Source organism: Sitodiplosis mosellana, unplaced genomic scaffold (genome assembly GCF_009176505.1).
Source record: "Sitodiplosis mosellana isolate CC-2019 unplaced genomic scaffold, AAFC_SMos_1.0 Smas_scaffold_6181, whole genome shotgun sequence".
Classification (NCBI taxonomy): Eukaryota; Metazoa; Arthropoda; class Insecta; order Diptera; family Cecidomyiidae; genus Sitodiplosis; species Sitodiplosis mosellana.
Window position 1 is genome coordinate 3,475,339 of NW_022601422.1, and position 16,263 is coordinate 3,491,601.

Genomic DNA, 16,263 nt, shown 5'->3' on the forward strand with positions numbered 1-16,263 from the left:
AACGGTAATTATTGTGCCTGGCTGTGTACAATAAATTTTTCCATCAAGGTAACCAAAAAAAAAAAACGGCCAAACGCTTCTCTGATTAAAGCAAAAGAAAGAGGTTTAGCCAATTGAGGACAATCGATGTAGTGCTGGTTTTTTTTTTGTTTCGTTCATTTCTTCGACTTAATAAACCCCATTGATTTTGTTGTAAGTCTTCTTGTTAATTCACAAGCCTTTTTTCGTCATCCGCTTGTTGCATAAACCATCTATCGATGACGCTTCTTTTCAGAAGTCGGCCGCCACATACGGTTCAATCTCTGTCACTACCTCACTTATGCTGACCTTCTTTTTTATTTGCAACTCTCTATGTCTACTGTTTTTCTCTCTGCCATCTCTACATCTAAATCACTATGTGGGGCCAGATAGCAGAAGAAAAAACCAGCACACAATGCAATAATCATTATCGAAGCTCTGCCAACTGCTCAAATGCTCATGCATCGCGAATAGAAGGAGGAAAAAACGTGCAAAAATGCCGAGTGGTTTTTTTTTCACTGATGGACACTCTCGCTTGTTTGCCAGTTGAAATGTGCAATTTATTAATCAATAAAGAAAATTGCTGGCTGTTGATATGGCTGTGGCAGCAGCAATAGCAACAGCAAACCGCTTATTCAAGCACAAAACTAGGTCAATATCTCTCAAGCTCATTGCTTTGCACACGCTCTCTTGCTCTCTGCTCCTGTTTTGTGAGAAGAAAAAAGAAGAAGAAAAAAAAATATGAAAATAAAAATAACCACACATCATAGCTATGTTGTCCCATTCCATTAGTATTACACTTTATTATTGAATCACTTGTCAAATAAAATCATACGCTCTAAGTCTAATCTCTTAGTCACATTGAATTAATTCTCTATTATTGGGGAGAAAGAAGGAGGAAAAAAAAAACATCAAATTGTGCATCAATTCACTATGTTTTTATTTTAGCTAAATCTCGTTTATTTTCACTAAAAATTGGTTGTAAATGCCTGGGGTCATTCCAATGGAATCTCTTTGTTCTTTTTCTTCTGCTAAATATGTAAAGATTCATTTAAAAATGTCTGTTGATTGGTTTTCCTTTTTAAAACGAACAAAACTCAATATACTAGTGAAAAATCCTGTTGCTTTGTTTTCGCTTCATCTTGTGATGTATGAGATAGACGGTGAAATGACGCGATCTTATCTCCGTATCTATTTTTAAAAATTTAATCTATCGCATTTTAACATTTGTTAAATAAAATCTTCCGTGCAAATTTAAACAGATTTTGTTTTTTCTTTGACTTCCTTTTTATGCTCTCATTATTTTTCACCTAAATAAAATTTCGAAAATATAGTTTCACTTCTTTTTCTCATTTTTTGTTGTGGCTTCTTTTTTTTTGGCAATTCTCAATTATTACTTGATGCTTACAGCATCAAATCAACTTGTTTGTTATTGCACTGGAATGCTTGTTAGTTAGCTCTTCTTCGGTTTTATTTCTATCAATTGTCTTCTTTTGTGGTTTCTTCTTTTTATAACGTTCGAAATCACACATAATTAGTAGATTAGTATTGGGGAAAAAAAAGTTTCAAAAAAATGCGTTGTAAATGGTGCAATTGATTTGTTGTTATTGGAATAAGCATGCAAGTGATGCATTTCTGCTGAGAGGGGGCTTTTTCTTCAGTTCCTAGGCTGTTTGTTTTGATAGTTATGCGTTTTCAAAATCCTGTCTTTCGCTATGAAATGTGCTAGATTCAATTCAATAGTTCGACATAATTTGCCGGGAAAAGGCCATATGCACCATCTGGTCCGAGCCCTTGCCACCAACCTTCGTCGATTTGATCAATGTGCGTGATTATGTCACCAGGATCGAAAGTGATTTCAGACTCATCATCTGAACAGGGGAAAAAAATGGAAAAATTATTCACGTTGTTACACACACACACAAAAATGTATAAAATTCAATGGAAATACAAAATATGAAGAAGAAAAATGTAATTAGTTCTGCTTCAAAATGAGATTCTGTATTGAAATACAGAAAAATAAAAAAGATGAATTGAAAAAAATGAACGATGGAAGAAAAAATGAAAAAAAAATTTAATAAAAACACCGAAAAATAAAAAAAACTTTAAAAATGAATGAACAAATTCTAGAATACAATACAGGGTATGCAAAGCGAAATCTATTTCCAAATAAAAATGAATTTTTACCTGCTTGATAATCGTATAAAGCACGAGCTCGAAGACCTTGATCCTGTAACATTCCATCATAGGTCGATAAATCGTCCACAACTGCTTCTGAAAGTTGGAAAAATGTCGATATACATATAACATGTATGTCATCATTATTATTTTCGAAAGAATCTCATTCAAAGTATTTCAATATAAAACTTTATACGAAATTTCGTCGGAAATTCCGTTTTTGTTCTTACCCGTTTCGGTTGGTGGTTTGTCTTCAGCAACTTTTTGTTCGGTATCATTTGGCTGTGTGGTGATTGCTTCCGTTTGGACGTTATCGGCTTGCTTGCTGACGTTATTGGCACTCGGTTCACTTTGACTGTTGGTCGTTACTTTTGTATAAGGCGAACGTTTTATAGTTGAATATGGATCGCTGTCATCGTCTTCTAAATTATGAATCGGCTGATCAGCAACAACGCTAGTCTCTTTTAAATTATTGTTCGATGACTGTGGGCCGGTAGGCGATTCCATTTCTTCGGCACCATGTTGAGGTGATTTTTCTGGTTCGGGCGATTGTTGTTGCCGTTGATTAGTCGCTGAACGTGTAATGGAATTTCGAACCGGTTTCACTGGTGCAGTTTTTGCGGCTTTGTTCTGTAGCTGGCCGGCTGCTGTGTTTTGTGCGAAAATTGCTTTTGCTTTGTCAACACTGTCTCCAATCAATTGTCTCGCCTCTTGATTGCGCTGCTGTCGCATCTCTTCGGCTTGTGTCGTCGAACGATCAACGGACGGCTTTGGAATTTGAATGCTGGAATGAGAGGAAAATGTCACAATTGTTGAATTACAAGGAAAGAATCGTGTTCAATCCAATGGAATAAATCCAAAAAAATTCTTGGGAAGAATAAAGAAATGTCGAGAAAAAAAAAATGTTTACTTCTTCGGTTCATCCAGCTTAACTCCATTTGAATTCCGTTCGGGCGTTGCTTCAAGCCTCCTCTTTTCACGTTCAGAGTGCTCTTGCTGTTCTCTATGTCTCTGCTCCTATAACAAACACAAGCGCTCATTAATAATTAAGACTGATTCGGTGAACCAGTTGCAACATACTTTTTCCAGTTCCAACTTGGCACTTGTTTGCTTTGCCCGCTCCCCTTCAGTACGAATACGCTCCTCTTCTTCTTCTTTCTTCCAGAAACTGTCACGATCCTTTGAATTTATTTCCTTCGACGGAATTACTCGTGAATAATTTGTGCCAACTACTTTTTGGGGCTCTGAAAATAAAACCAATGATTTTTCATTATTTTTGCTACGGTCGCGTTGATTGATATCAATGAAATGAATGATTTCGCAAAACGAATAACCGAACTGAAACTAAAAATTTCGACAATAATGCATTTCTTGGTAAATTTTTCAGTTTTAACGAAATGAAACGACAAAAAAGTTTCCATTCCAATCATCCAAAATGACCCACCGTCTTCAATTCGAGATTTGCTGTCTTTCTCTTTGACAGCAAATCGGATGCTATTCAATTTCTCTAAGATGCGGTCCGTTTCGATGTCATCTTCAGTGCGAGCATTGAGTGTTAAATGAGCTCCAGTTAGAATCTTCGAAATGTCGCGAATGTGATTGGCGCAAGTGCCTTTGCGAAGTGTTGGTGCTCCTTCACCCTATACAAAGAGAAGAAAGAAAAAATCAAGTGAAAGTCACGTTAAGTCACTTGTTCCTATCATTTTGGTGAATTACATTATAAAAATGCCGCTCTAGTGAGTCAAATCATTGAATGAATCATTGAAACGATTGAAATAAACCCAACAAACCTGCCAGTTGATAAGCAAATACTTGATTAAATTGTTTTTTTCATTGGTGATGCTAAGGAACCCGTATAGAATTTTGCCGCTATTCAATTCGTCAGCGAGTTCGATAAGTCCACCATTACCCGTGGACACCACTTTCAGTGCATTCGAATGGCCTTCGTATCCGAACAAAGCCCTGAAAAAAAGATTCAAAATACATTTCATTCATATTGACATTTCCATATGAAATTACGCAGCGTGAAAAAGGTCAGAAAATGTGGAGAATAAAATGGAAAAAAAAAAGCTTGAGCTGAAAATACATACCAATCGGTGTCGGTTTTAGCGTCAACAACGTCTTTCCATGCATTCACAATGTCGTTTCTATTTTTATCCAAATCCACTGACATCTTGAAGAGCTGCTTGAATCACCGCAGGCCAATTTGGAAACTCCTATTGCAATGAACAATCACAAGGGACGACCGAAAAAATTCCACACAACAAAAATGTCACATTCACCAGCAAAAACAGAAAAAAAAAATTATTTCGTATAAAATCCCAATGCAATTTCGTTTGTTTTAAACAGAAAAAGAAAAAAAAAAAAACGGGGGTTCCGCCTTAATTAGTTTCGGGTGGAGATATTGAGTGTAATTTTAATTATTCCAATAGAAGTATACTGCTATGTATGCATTGTCTGAATGAGTCATTGACACACTCGCTTTGGCATTTGAATTTCTGCAAATGGGCTTTTGTAAATGTGCGTATTGCGTCGAGTGTATGTTCCGGTATAATGAGTGCTGCACTAAATGTCATTCACAAAGCACAATTGGCCGCTGGACGAAGACACAGTCACAGAAAAAATAATTCCGATTAATGTCACTGTTAAACACTTGGTGTGTATGCACCGTTTCATTTATTAACAAAAACCGACGAGCCGACCGCAGAAAAAAATGAGCAAAATGTGTGTGTGTGTGTGTGCGTTGCGATTTTGTGTTTGGGTAAAACTTTCTTTCGAAATACACCACCAACTCACGGAAAACTTGCACAATTCATTCTTTCATAAACTACAATAATCCAAAAATAGACATATAAAATCGTGTTTGTGGTTCGATGCCCGTAAACAGAGAGTATTTCTTTTCGGTGACAGTCAGCCTTCTCTCGCTCTTCTCGTCCGTTTTTCTTTTTGGCAAAAAAAAAGTGTTTCAATGAATCTCTTTTGGAATGGTTTTTTTTCACAGCGTTCAAGTTGGGCGCACAATTCACCGATGCAAAATAGATGTAGCGATCAAGTGTAGCCTTTTTTTTTTGGTTACAAACAGTTTCTTTAGGTCGAAGTGCCGAACGACAAGTAGAAGCAAAAGTAGACGTAGTAGAAAAAAAAACCGTTTACATTGTCAATAAAAGACTTTTTATGGTTTCAGCGCTTGTCATGGTATTTGAGAATGAGCGAGCGAGAGACTGGCTGTTTTGTATGTATATTTCATATTAACCTGCCAGCAGCAGATTCCATGTGTAGTGGTATTTGTCAATTGGCTAGCGTCGAAGACGACGACGAAACTTGTAAACGATGCTGGTCGCAGGGTACTCAAGTTTTCTTTTTCCAATTGTGAACACTCAACACATACGCACACATACAAACACACACACGCCCGCCAACTAAATCGACTCATGATTTTTGACAATCACCGTGCACTAAATGCTCTCTTTTTTTTTTGGTTAAACAATCAAATCGCACAGGAAATATTGTTAAATGAAATAATGATTTCATGCACATTAGAGTGGTAACCAGAGCGATGGCAAAATGAAATGGATATGCTCAAAGTGAATTACCAACCTTTAAAAAAGCATCTAGAGAATCCGGCACATAAAAATGCTTACCTTCCGAATATGTTGAGAGAGTGAGAGAAAGAGAGAAAGGAACAAACACAGCGATAACAATAAATAACACGTTTTAATTTCCTTTTTTTTTTCAACTCCGAATACCGATGATCACCCACAAAATGCAGATAAATCTTGTCAATCCCAAAAATAAACAACAGCGATTCCGATCGCTGACAACACACAGTCGGAAGAATGGATTTGTTGGCTTCGATGTAAACAAAACATAGATCGAAATGACAACAAAGAAAGTCTCGCAAAAGTCTCTGTGTTTCGTTGACGACCAGCGACATCTGCGCATCGAAATGACAACCACAGCAAAAATGCACCAAGTGTCAATTACAGTGAAGACGAAAACGAAGAAGAAAAACTGATTTTTCTACACTTCAGTGCAAATGAGCGAGACAAACAGTGGTGAAATGAATGAATAAAGCATATGCCTGAGCAGAGATGTTGTTACAATCGATTCTGAACATACCGCATTCTTTAACATTGACGTGCACATACAACGCAAAATACTCGGCGGCTCAAGTGTGGTCGTGCAGTCACTTGCACACACGCCGATGCGACCAAGTGGAGTGAAAGAGAGCCAACGTGCACGGGTACAATATATGTGCGCGAGCGTTTGTATATGTTTGTCACTGTGTGAGTGCGACGAAACGAGCAATCTCGTCGACGTCGAGTTTTGTGTGCGACCGAAATCGATGCATACACCACAGTCAAGCGTAAGACAGAGATCAAACGTGGTTGCTTTCCAGATAATGTCGCGCATGTCGTCTAAGGCCGTTCCACATACCAAAAATTCTTGACATACCATTGTCGTTGCGATAGTGCTATTGTGAGAAGCTTAAATGTCAAATAAACAAATGTGCTGTGTGTTTATGTGTGGTTTAACAAAAAAAAATATTTTATATATTTCACAGCAAGAGGGAGAGAGAGAGAGGCCCAAACTAAAACTCGTACGGTGTGTATGTGATTACAACCATCGGAGCAGCTAAAAAAAATCAAACAGCAAAATAATCATACAACAGCAGCAGTAACAGTCACAGAAGCAGAGCCAAGGGAAAGAAACGCAGCAACAACGAACAGAGTGAACAGAAAAAAAATATCACAGTTTTTCATCCGGAAATATTGAAATTTGAGACAGTTAAACGAAGGCAAGTTAAATTACGAGATAGTGCAGCAAAGAGAATAGTGACGAAGAAAAATCGCAGTGCTTCATTATTTCGTCAGGTTGGGGTGCAGACGACGAAGAAGTAAAACACTCACTCAATAGAGAGTTCAGCAAAAATCGATTGATACAAGACGATAATAGTGACTTTGAAGGACCCAATACAGCAGAGAGAGAGAGAGAGAGAGAGAGAGAGAGGGGGGGAGGGAGAGATCGAGCGAAAAAAAACCACTGCAAAAGGTATTAACGAATGTAATTTCGAATTAAAAATTCATACATTGCGATGCTGCTCCGATTTGTGATCGCTTCGCATTTTTGGTTCGTATTCAATCCAGCTCTGAGAGCTTCAGGTCTCACGTCTACTTCGAGTTTCACATGTTTGATTACAACACCAAGTTTTTATTTTTCCTTCTTCTTCGATTTCGTTTGTCTGTGCTGTGTGTTTCGTACTACGAAATCAATTGGAATTGAAAATTTTGTGCGAATCGAATTTGAGTGATTTGAGTTACTATTTTCTTCTTTCTGGTTCAACGTTTTTGATTGGTGCGAGTGTGAGTGTGTGTTTGGTAAATCATTGTTTTGCAATATATGCATTGTGTTTTTTTTCTCATTGACAAAATGAAATTGTTTGCCTGTATGTACATTTGAATTTCAGTTTGAAACAGCAAAAAAGACGAGAATTAGACGAAAAAAAAATGTATGCCGCAATCGATTCGTGGTATATTGTGTGTTATTGTATGGTTGGTGTGGTGCGCGCGCGCGTGCGTGTCAAGTGATTGTAGCTACTATCTGTCCATAGGAAATTTGTCATTAAATGACTTTCCCAATAACGAGCCGAAATTTATAGTACACACAAATGAAATATTAACAATAACAATAGCAAAACAGCAACTGACAAGATGAAGAAGAAGAGCAAAAAAAAACTCGTCGATTCATTTTCGTTAATTTGTTTCATTATCTTCTTTGTGATATGTGTGTGATTCTCTGTGTTTGCTCGTGCTTCTCGCATTCTTGCCGATGAACCACCGATGATTGAGAAGAGAGAGAGAGAGAAAAAAAAAGAAGAAGAAGAATGTATGTATATCGGCTTTATGTAAGCCGAATGTTTTGGGAATGCGGATTTAGTCACAACACATCACACACGCTCTCACTATACGCGCCGCACTCACGCACCAACACACACACACACACACACACACAATCGTTTAATTCGAAATCCTTTTCGGAATCTCGAACCGCGCCAATAACAAATGTAAATCATCATCAACATCATCATCATTGTTGTGTATGCAAAGTAATTCGTGTTATAGAGGTGAATACCAACGAGATACGCACGACGGAATTCCTCGTGGCCAATTTCCTTTTGCATTCTTTCGCATGAAACGAAACGAACAACACAAAAAAATATATCAAATCATGCCCCCCCGATATAAAGTCGCTCTGGTTTGTTTTTTTTTTTTTTTCATTTCTTCTTCTTTTCTGTGAACACTGAGCGAGTGCACAGCAGAGCGTAACGTACACACATCTCTTTGCTTCAGAGAAGAGAAGCAGAAAGAAACGCATTAAGCAATTCGACTTTTCGATGTGCGCGAAAGCACCGAAAATACCAAACAACTATCGCACAGAGAGCGTTTATGCGCGCGCGCGCGCATCAATTCGTTTCCAACGCACCGATGTGTGTTGTTGCGACTGTTGCTGCTGTTGTTGTTGTTATTTGGGAGAAATTGAAATTCAATCAGACTCACGAAAAAAAAAGAGTCAAAGCAAGCACACACACACACAATTAGCCGTTTTGCTTGGATCGCCACACATCTCGGGCCGGCTGCCCGAAACGATATCGTCATATAAATTACTAACGATTTATCTTATTCCATTCCATAAAGCATGTCTGATTATTATTCTCGGCCGTTGTTTTTTTTTTTTTCTCTTCGCTTCTCACAACAATACCGTAACTACGTTTTCATACGAACAGATACAGCAATAACAAGAGCAAGAAGGAAAAAACCCGAAACTTGCGAAGCGGAACTATGGCAATAAACTCAAGTCACTTCGACATTCACTTCCATACATTTGTTTTTTTTTCGGAATTCTTTCGAGCAATGTTGTGGGTTTCAGCGAAAAACACAGTGCAAGAGAGGGAGAGAGAGAGAGAGAGAGAGTGGAAGTGAAGAATTCATATGTCTCTGTGCGATGACGACCATGGCACTGGTCCGAATTCCGAATCCTTGGGAATTACGTGCAAAGAATCACATTGAATCGATTTCAAATGCTGAATGAGCAGTGCTCGTCATGAGAGAGCATTAGGAAATCCGGTTAAATTCCATAGATAGACGATAAACAAGAAGGAGAGAGAGAAAGAAAACGAAAAAAAAAAATGTCATAAACTATTTAAAGTATCGTCTTAATCGTATTCATATTTTCAGTGTGTAACCTTTTTCCGGCATACCAAGCATTTTGAAACGCTTCAAATTTATAAGTAGTCAACTACTTAGCTCGCAATGTTCGTAATAAATCTTAATTCATTCCAATATATTTATTTCAAGACAGACGAAACGAAAATTTCGTGTTTTTTTCTTTTCGTTCGAAACTGTCATCATTTCAATCATCTTCCATTTGCTACTCGGTGTATTGTTTTCTTCTTTTTTTTTTCACATTCGATTCACACACCAATAATAAAATAAACATTGGCTCGAGCATCGAGAATCTCGACAATGGCATTCCTTCGGTCGAGATAATCATCCACTCCCGGCTTGTTGTTGTTGTTGTTCAGCCATAAACATGTAAACATTGGCCAAAGGTGAACGAAAAAAAAAGATGATCGAAGAAAGAGAATGAATGGAATGCAGACCAAGCAATTCATTGCTGTGTGCAAGATAATTACATACAAGCAGCGAACACAGAGAGAAAAAAAAACACAACAGAGAAATAATTCCCGTCGGTTAGTAATGTCAAGGATATAAGTCATGCACCAAACAAAGAGATACATTCATCTGAAAGAGATATTTATGATTCATTGCCCACAACGTGTGGACGGTTCGTGTATGTGCATTTTGGACTGACTGGAATGATTGGTTGGTTGATGTGAACTACATTTTGATGGGCATTTAAGGAGAGATAAAAGAAGAAATGCTCTGAACATTTAAGATGCAATGATTTTGATATTAAGACTGCATTCCAATCCGATTGCATCTCGTGTGGATTAAAATTGTCGTTCGCTTGAAAAATTCGGTCTTAAAACAAAATACAAGGGAAGAGAAACCTAGTTTCCTTCTTGCATACGCACACGCTTAGGCATTTCGATAAAATAGACGGATAAAAGAGGCGAGCAATGAGAGAGAGAGAGAGAGAGAGAGAGAGAGAGAGAGAGAGAGAGATGAAAAAAGCAACGACATGTGAAAACATTTGTGTGCAGTAATTTAATTTTATAGTGAGAATTCTTTGCATTTGTTCGTGGCGTTTTTTTCTTCTTCTTCTTCTTCTCAATGCTTGAGATACCACGGAATTCCATTGCATGCATATTTGTCTTTCGCAAGAGCGTACGCGCGTTCACCCATCATTTCGAAATGCAGATTGTGCCCACATATTCCGTCGGAGTCATATCATATCTCTCAGCGGCGATGAATTTCATATAAATATTGACGCTTTGTGCACCTGCTTATCATGGAATTGATGACGACGATGAACAACAACAACAGACATTTTTGCGTCGACTTTTCACCCAAAACGCAAATATAATAATAACAAACCGGCGACACGACTTGAGATGTCTGTTTATTCATACATGAAATGTATCTTGATCGCGTTGTGTACTGTGCGGTGTTGTGTATTGATCAAAAAACCGCATCGACATCTTATGGCAGCCGAAGTGAAAACAACCCATTAAACACACACACACACACTTACTGCATTGGCATTGCGCGCATTCCGAAACCGATTGCTGCGTTCTTAAATACACAACATCTCTATATGGCTCTATATTATGATTGGTATGTGAGATGCGATCCGATTGCATTTTCGAACCCCTGAAAGAGAGAAAGAGAGAGAGAGAGAGAGAGAGAGAGAGAGAGGGAAATGAAGGAGATACCAAGCGGGTGAATGAGTGAGTGAATGATGATTGGTTTCGTTAGCTGTGTGTTTGTTGCATAGAGAGACAGATATGTGCTAGGAAAATGTAGTGTTGCGCCGACTCATCACATACGACTCTTAACTCACTCACTCACACAGGGACGCTAACGTGCAAGCATGCAGGGACCTTCTTGTTTTACTACATTTACATCGGTCAACCATGCAAAGCCGAACTGACAACATGCAACATCATGCGTATTAATTCATATTCACAAAAACACCGAAAAACATTCGACGGGAAAACGCCATAGATAACACACTTGCATATCACAATTTTCGTTGCTGTTGTATCTTTCAGCTTGGTTCTGTAGTGAAACCAAAACAATTTCGCAAATTATACGTTCAAGAAGTAACCGCATCAACACGCTGATCTCATAATACAGTTAGTTGAAGTTTGATCGAAGGAAAAAAAAAACACGCTTAAATTTGGGCAAGACTCATTTCGTGGAGACAGACAAAAACAAACAGGCGTTTTTGTTCGACGGGATAAATGTTTCAGACAGTTCACACTCTTTATTCAAATACATTGTAAATTTACTTAAGCTAATGAGCTTAAATGTCATAATTATTATTCTATTTGAATACATTTGTTTTCTAATATGTTTTGGGCATTTTCTCTTCCCTTTTGCAGTCGTCGCCTTAGTCAATTGTGATATGGAATCGGCACTCGAAGTACTATCACGAGCGGCAACCATGGTTAACACCAACACCGGTATGTTTCACACTTTCCATTTACGCTTTTTCTTTCGTCTTTTCTCAAACGGATGTTTAGTTAATTGGTATTCTGGAGGATTTTTCTCTACATCGTTTACAATTCGATAGGAAATTTGATGGTTTTTTTCTTTGAATGCGAACGAATCTTTCCATAAATTCTGGGAAAATTTGAAATAATGAAAATTTGTATCGGATTCAAAGATGATTTTTGTTTTATTTTTATCCATTTAATTCAAAGCTAGTGAAAATACTGCGAAATTCCTTGAAATTCAAATACAAATTCATTTAAATGAAAATTACTACACTAAATAAGGAATTTTATCAATCGTTTTTTTTTTTTAATTCATCACAAAAAATACACTGAAGAATAAACAAGAGAAAGGGGATAAAAAATTATTGAGTTAAAATTGAATTTATAACCAAAAACTAATTGCTTCTTCATTTCCAAATATTGCAGACAATCGGATAACAATAAACAAGGAGTTGCCGACGACAAAGTGGCGACGTGATCGTCGAATTCGATTGTCGTCGGAATATCATCACAGCAATCATGAGCCGGTGGGCACGGTGAAACCGTTAGGTGAATCAAATCAATCGAATAGTCTAGGTGATAATAGTATGGAAATACCGTTGGATATGTCAGTTGGAGCATCAAAACCGCCGCCACCACCATATCGTGATCCGTTGCCCGGTTCAACGTTCTGCACAATGTCTCGACCGAGTGTAATAACACAGGCGCCAAAGCGTGAAGTGATTTCCAATCAGGAGAATAAACAAAGCCCTAAAAAGCCAATTGTTATGTGTGATGACGCTCCAGTGACTGGTATGGGATATGAAATACAACAAAAAAAAAAATATCTCATTTACTTACCTTTTTATCCAATTCTGGAGTATAAATTGATTTCCATTCTCTTTTCTGCCCACAGAATCCATATCAATGGTCGATCATGAGCTGGACGAACACTTTCGACGATCGCTCGGGGCGGATTATATGAATCTCTTTGGAAAGCGCTTGGAACAAATGAAATCAACGTCTTCGTCAGCCGCCGCCGCCGCAACGGCAAGAAAATCTCCACAAACATCGCCAGTAGTAAATGACACAAGTGCGCGCGTGAAAGAGACACCGACGCCCGAAAGAAGCTCATCAAACCGTGATAATTCCGTTGGAAAGGATGTGGTGGAGAATATTGAAATGTCGGTGGATGACCATTTTGCGAAAGCGCTAGGTGATACATGGAAACAATTACAGCAAAGCAACAAATCTTCCACGTCTTCGAACCACGATGATAGTGAGGTGAATAGTGATCCAGAAAATGATTCCAATGCTAAAGATGATGATGATGATGATGATGATGATCGAGCGTCGCCAAAATCAGATCCGATTCGCAAAGTCACCGATAAAAAGAGTACAGAAAAAGAATAGAGAGAAGAAAAAAAAAAACAAAAAAACAACGAAACACAAAAAAGCTACGTATATTTCTACGAACAGAATTTTTTTTATTTTGAATAAGTGTTATTTCAAAGTAACTGGCAATAATTTTTTTTTTAAATGAATATAGAGAATAATCAGTAATTTGTTGTATATTTATATGTTGTAAAGAGAGACAAACAAATGGCGAAGAGATTGAGATATGAGAATGATAGAGAGCTAAAATGAAACAAAAGAAATGAAAGAGACAAGTGATGCTTGCATCAATTTACTATTTACTTCTCTGCTGCTAGACGTGGATCGTGAATGCCAATCTCTTCGCACAAAAACCTGAATATTATTTCAAATCTTTTTTTTTTGTGCAGTATGCATACAATTCCAACAATTTTTATTAGTAATATTTACTTAAACTGCAATTCAAATCTCTACTTTTAAATAAAAACTTAGGATTAAAACAAGTGAACACGAAAAACATCCGAGGAAAAACAAAGCTAAATATTGAATTTTTCTTTTGAATTATCCAATCACCAAATTTTTACAGAAACAAATATTGACCTTCCTTTTTACGGGGTACGAAAAATGACGTTTTCCGCATGTTAAATTGAAATTTTAACGAGAAATATATTTTTAGCCGATCGACAGAATGGAATATTTTTATTTTATTTTTTTTTCAATTTGTAGGCATGAATCAGAATGGAAAAAAAATGTAAAGCAAAAAAAAAAAACTCGTCACAAATTATTATTTATTAAATTATCACATGAATCGCAATTTTCAGACTTCTCTTATTATTTTACTTTGTTTTTTCAATGATTTTTTTTCTCAACATTTTCATTTGAAAAAAATTCAATTTTTCGTTTATTTTTATTTATTTTAAATTTTTCTCAAATTTTTGGTGAAATTTACAAAGATTTAGTCGAATAATTTTATTCTGTTTATTAAATCGAACGAAGAAAAACCACTTTTAGCACATTTGGGCTTATTCAAGTATCAACCGCTCTTCTGTTATGATAAATCGAATTTGTTTTTAGATTGTGTCAATTGTTGTGCCCAACTGAATTTGATTTTATCGTAATATGAATGATGATTTAGTACAATACATGCATTTTATACCTAAAAACTTTGAAAAAACACATTTTCTTACCGGAATAGTTTAGCGAAATGATTGTGTATTTGGGGATTTCATTCGTCATTTAAGCGGAGAAATAAAATTGGCGTATGAAAAAAAAACGATTGACTTACTTTGGATGCCAAAAGCAAAATCGTTGGAGCAGCTTTGCAACTAGTGGAATCGTTGACAACATCCGTAAAAGAACTGATTTCGAATGGTGCTAGAACGTTTAAATAAAAGCCATAATTGAGTATGTATGTATCCCAGGCGATAGCGTTTGAGGATAATTGTACACCCAATGAAATGCCAATCCTCTATCCACCACTCGACCTCAGTTCTCAAATCGGACGAGAGAGAGAGAGAGAGAGAGTTAGAAAAATCACCAGAACAATAGCTTTGCATCTAATATGGATGCTAAGAATATGGATGAATTGACACCAACAACGAATTTACAACTGAATTAAAATCCGAAAATTTATTTCATTTTAATTAAAATATTTGCAACAACGACCATTTGGATTCATTCACCAAACCGACTTCCATTTGATTTGATGAACAAAACTGTACTAATCGATTGGAATCTGGTTGTCACAAGTCACAGTGTTCCACACCGACACACAATCGCAGAGGTCCGGGTTGGTGAAGGCAGCAAAACAAAAATGACGTTCGAACAAAACGAAATTCGAATACAACAAAATGCGAATGAATATAGCAGAATCTAAGCGCTAAATCGAACAAAAGCCTGAATTCGAAACTCAAGTGTGGAAATTCTTTTGGTTTTGCGGAAGCCCTAGCACGGCATCAAAATAGTTGCAAGCGATGCAGTATGATTACCACTTTATATTCTATTATACATTTAGCCGCAGCAATACAGCCTCTATTCGAATAGAGCAAAATGTTTTCTAATACCGGCTTTAATTAATTGAAATTAAAAAATTGAAATAGAAAGAAAAAAAAAAAACTGGAAATTGTTGGGTATTTTCAAGAAAAATTGCAATCAAACAGTTCGATGCGATGAAGAAGCACTGAAATGCACATATTTTATTCGAGTCGACTGATTATTGAATTTTTCCACTAAAACACAAGGAAAAAAACGATTCTAAATTTTCTTGGATGGTTGGAACTGAACGTCAAGACGATTAGTGGAATACTAACAATCTCGCTACCTGACTCTGGTTTACTTAAATCGGAAAAAATGAGTTACAGCTGATGATTTTTTTGTGTGTTCGCACTATTGTTCGACAGCGACAATGCGATTAGAATGAGAGAAAAAAAAGACAAAGCTGAATGCCCCGTTTGCTGGACATATGAGACACCGAATCCATTGCAAATCTACAAAATCTATGAGTGAACGCGTGCAATTGAGATAAAAGGGCATAAGAAAACGTATAGTGTTAAAATGTGATTTTTATTTATTGTTGTTGTTGTTGTTGTTGTTGTTGTTGTTGTTTTTCAATTTGCTCAATGCGTTGTGGTCGTTGGGTGTCTCAGCAAATAAAAGAACTGGATGAATGCGTAAACATATGGAAACTGGAGACGACATAGACATCAAATAGCTGCAACTCGGTTAAGTGAATATGTGTATCAGACAGAGAGGGAGACATATACCTGTCTCTTACGCCCGCTTCTGAGATGGGGTTTTGTGCCACCGATTGTTGTGTAAACGGTGCAAAATGTCGATGAGTTTGAGAGAACGGCCCCGCCAATCAAATACGAAACTTTTTTTTTTCATACAATTGTGCATACTTTTGGAATGCTATGGCCTCAATCGACCGCATTGTTTTGCATGTGTTTCTGGCCTAGTTTGCATTTCAAGATTTCAGTCAGCTCGTCTCTCTCTCTCTCTCTCTCTCTCTCTCTCTCTCTCTCTCTCTCTCT

The 16,263-nt window shown here is 37.1% G+C and overlaps 2 protein-coding genes across 6 annotated transcripts; one reads left to right on the forward strand and one right to left on the reverse strand.

Annotated features, from left to right (window-relative positions):
* Positions 1-789: 789 nt before the first annotated feature.
* LOC129576140 (drebrin-like protein) lies at positions 790-6,185 on the reverse strand. Of its 2 annotated transcripts, XM_055460739.1 has the most exons (9): positions 5,838-6,185; positions 4,287-4,412; positions 3,987-4,158; positions 3,641-3,836; positions 3,277-3,440; positions 3,107-3,213; positions 2,427-2,980; positions 2,206-2,292; positions 790-1,889 (listed from the first exon to the last, which is right to left on the reverse strand). In XM_055460739.1, exons 2-9 carry the CDS (start codon positions 4,367-4,369, stop codon positions 1,750-1,752), a joined length of 1,503 nt encoding a protein of 500 aa, XP_055316714.1. In that variant the 5' UTR covers positions 4,370-4,412; positions 5,838-6,185; the 3' UTR covers positions 790-1,749. The 2 variants fall into 2 exon arrangements, with proteins under 2 accessions (XP_055316714.1, XP_055316713.1); XM_055460738.1 differs by having other exon boundaries at positions 4,287-6,107.
* Positions 6,186-6,465: 280 nt separating this feature from the next.
* LOC129576279 (uncharacterized protein DDB_G0290587) lies at positions 6,466-13,920 on the forward strand. Of its 4 annotated transcripts, none has more exons than XM_055461065.1 (5): positions 6,466-6,675; positions 6,761-7,248; positions 11,765-11,845; positions 12,305-12,670; positions 12,774-13,920. In XM_055461065.1, exons 3-5 carry the CDS (start codon positions 11,788-11,790, stop codon positions 13,268-13,270), a joined length of 921 nt encoding a protein of 306 aa, XP_055317040.1. In that variant the 5' UTR covers positions 6,466-6,675; positions 6,761-7,248; positions 11,765-11,787; the 3' UTR covers positions 13,271-13,920. The 4 variants fall into 4 exon arrangements, with proteins under 4 accessions (XP_055317040.1, XP_055317042.1, XP_055317041.1 ...); XM_055461067.1 differs by having other exon boundaries at positions 6,524-6,675; positions 6,761-6,994; XM_055461066.1 differs by having other exon boundaries at positions 6,557-6,994.
* Positions 13,921-16,263: the final 2,343 nt, after the last annotated feature.

Bases quoted from the DNA above. Each gene is read 5' to 3' on its own strand.
- LOC129576140 (XM_055460739.1), bottom strand. From the start codon at position 4,369: ATGTCAGTGGATTTGGATAAAAATAGAAACGACATTGTGAATGCATGG. The intron at 2,293-2,426 runs GTAAGAACAAAA...TCCAACTTTCAG, and splicing joins CAAACCACCAACCGAAACGG to AAGCAGTTGTGGACGATTTA. The intron at 1,890-2,205 runs GTAAAAATTCAT...TCCCCTGTTCAG, and splicing joins TTTATACGATTATCAAGCAG to ATGATGAGTCTGAAATCACT.
- LOC129576279 (XM_055461065.1), top strand. From the start codon at position 11,788: ATGGAATCGGCACTCGAAGTACTATCACGAGCGGCAACCATGGTTAAC. The intron at 11,846-12,304 runs GTATGTTTCACA...CAAATATTGCAG, and splicing joins CATGGTTAACACCAACACCG to ACAATCGGATAACAATAAAC. The intron at 12,671-12,773 runs GTATGGGATATG...TTCTGCCCACAG, and splicing joins TGATGACGCTCCAGTGACTG to AATCCATATCAATGGTCGAT.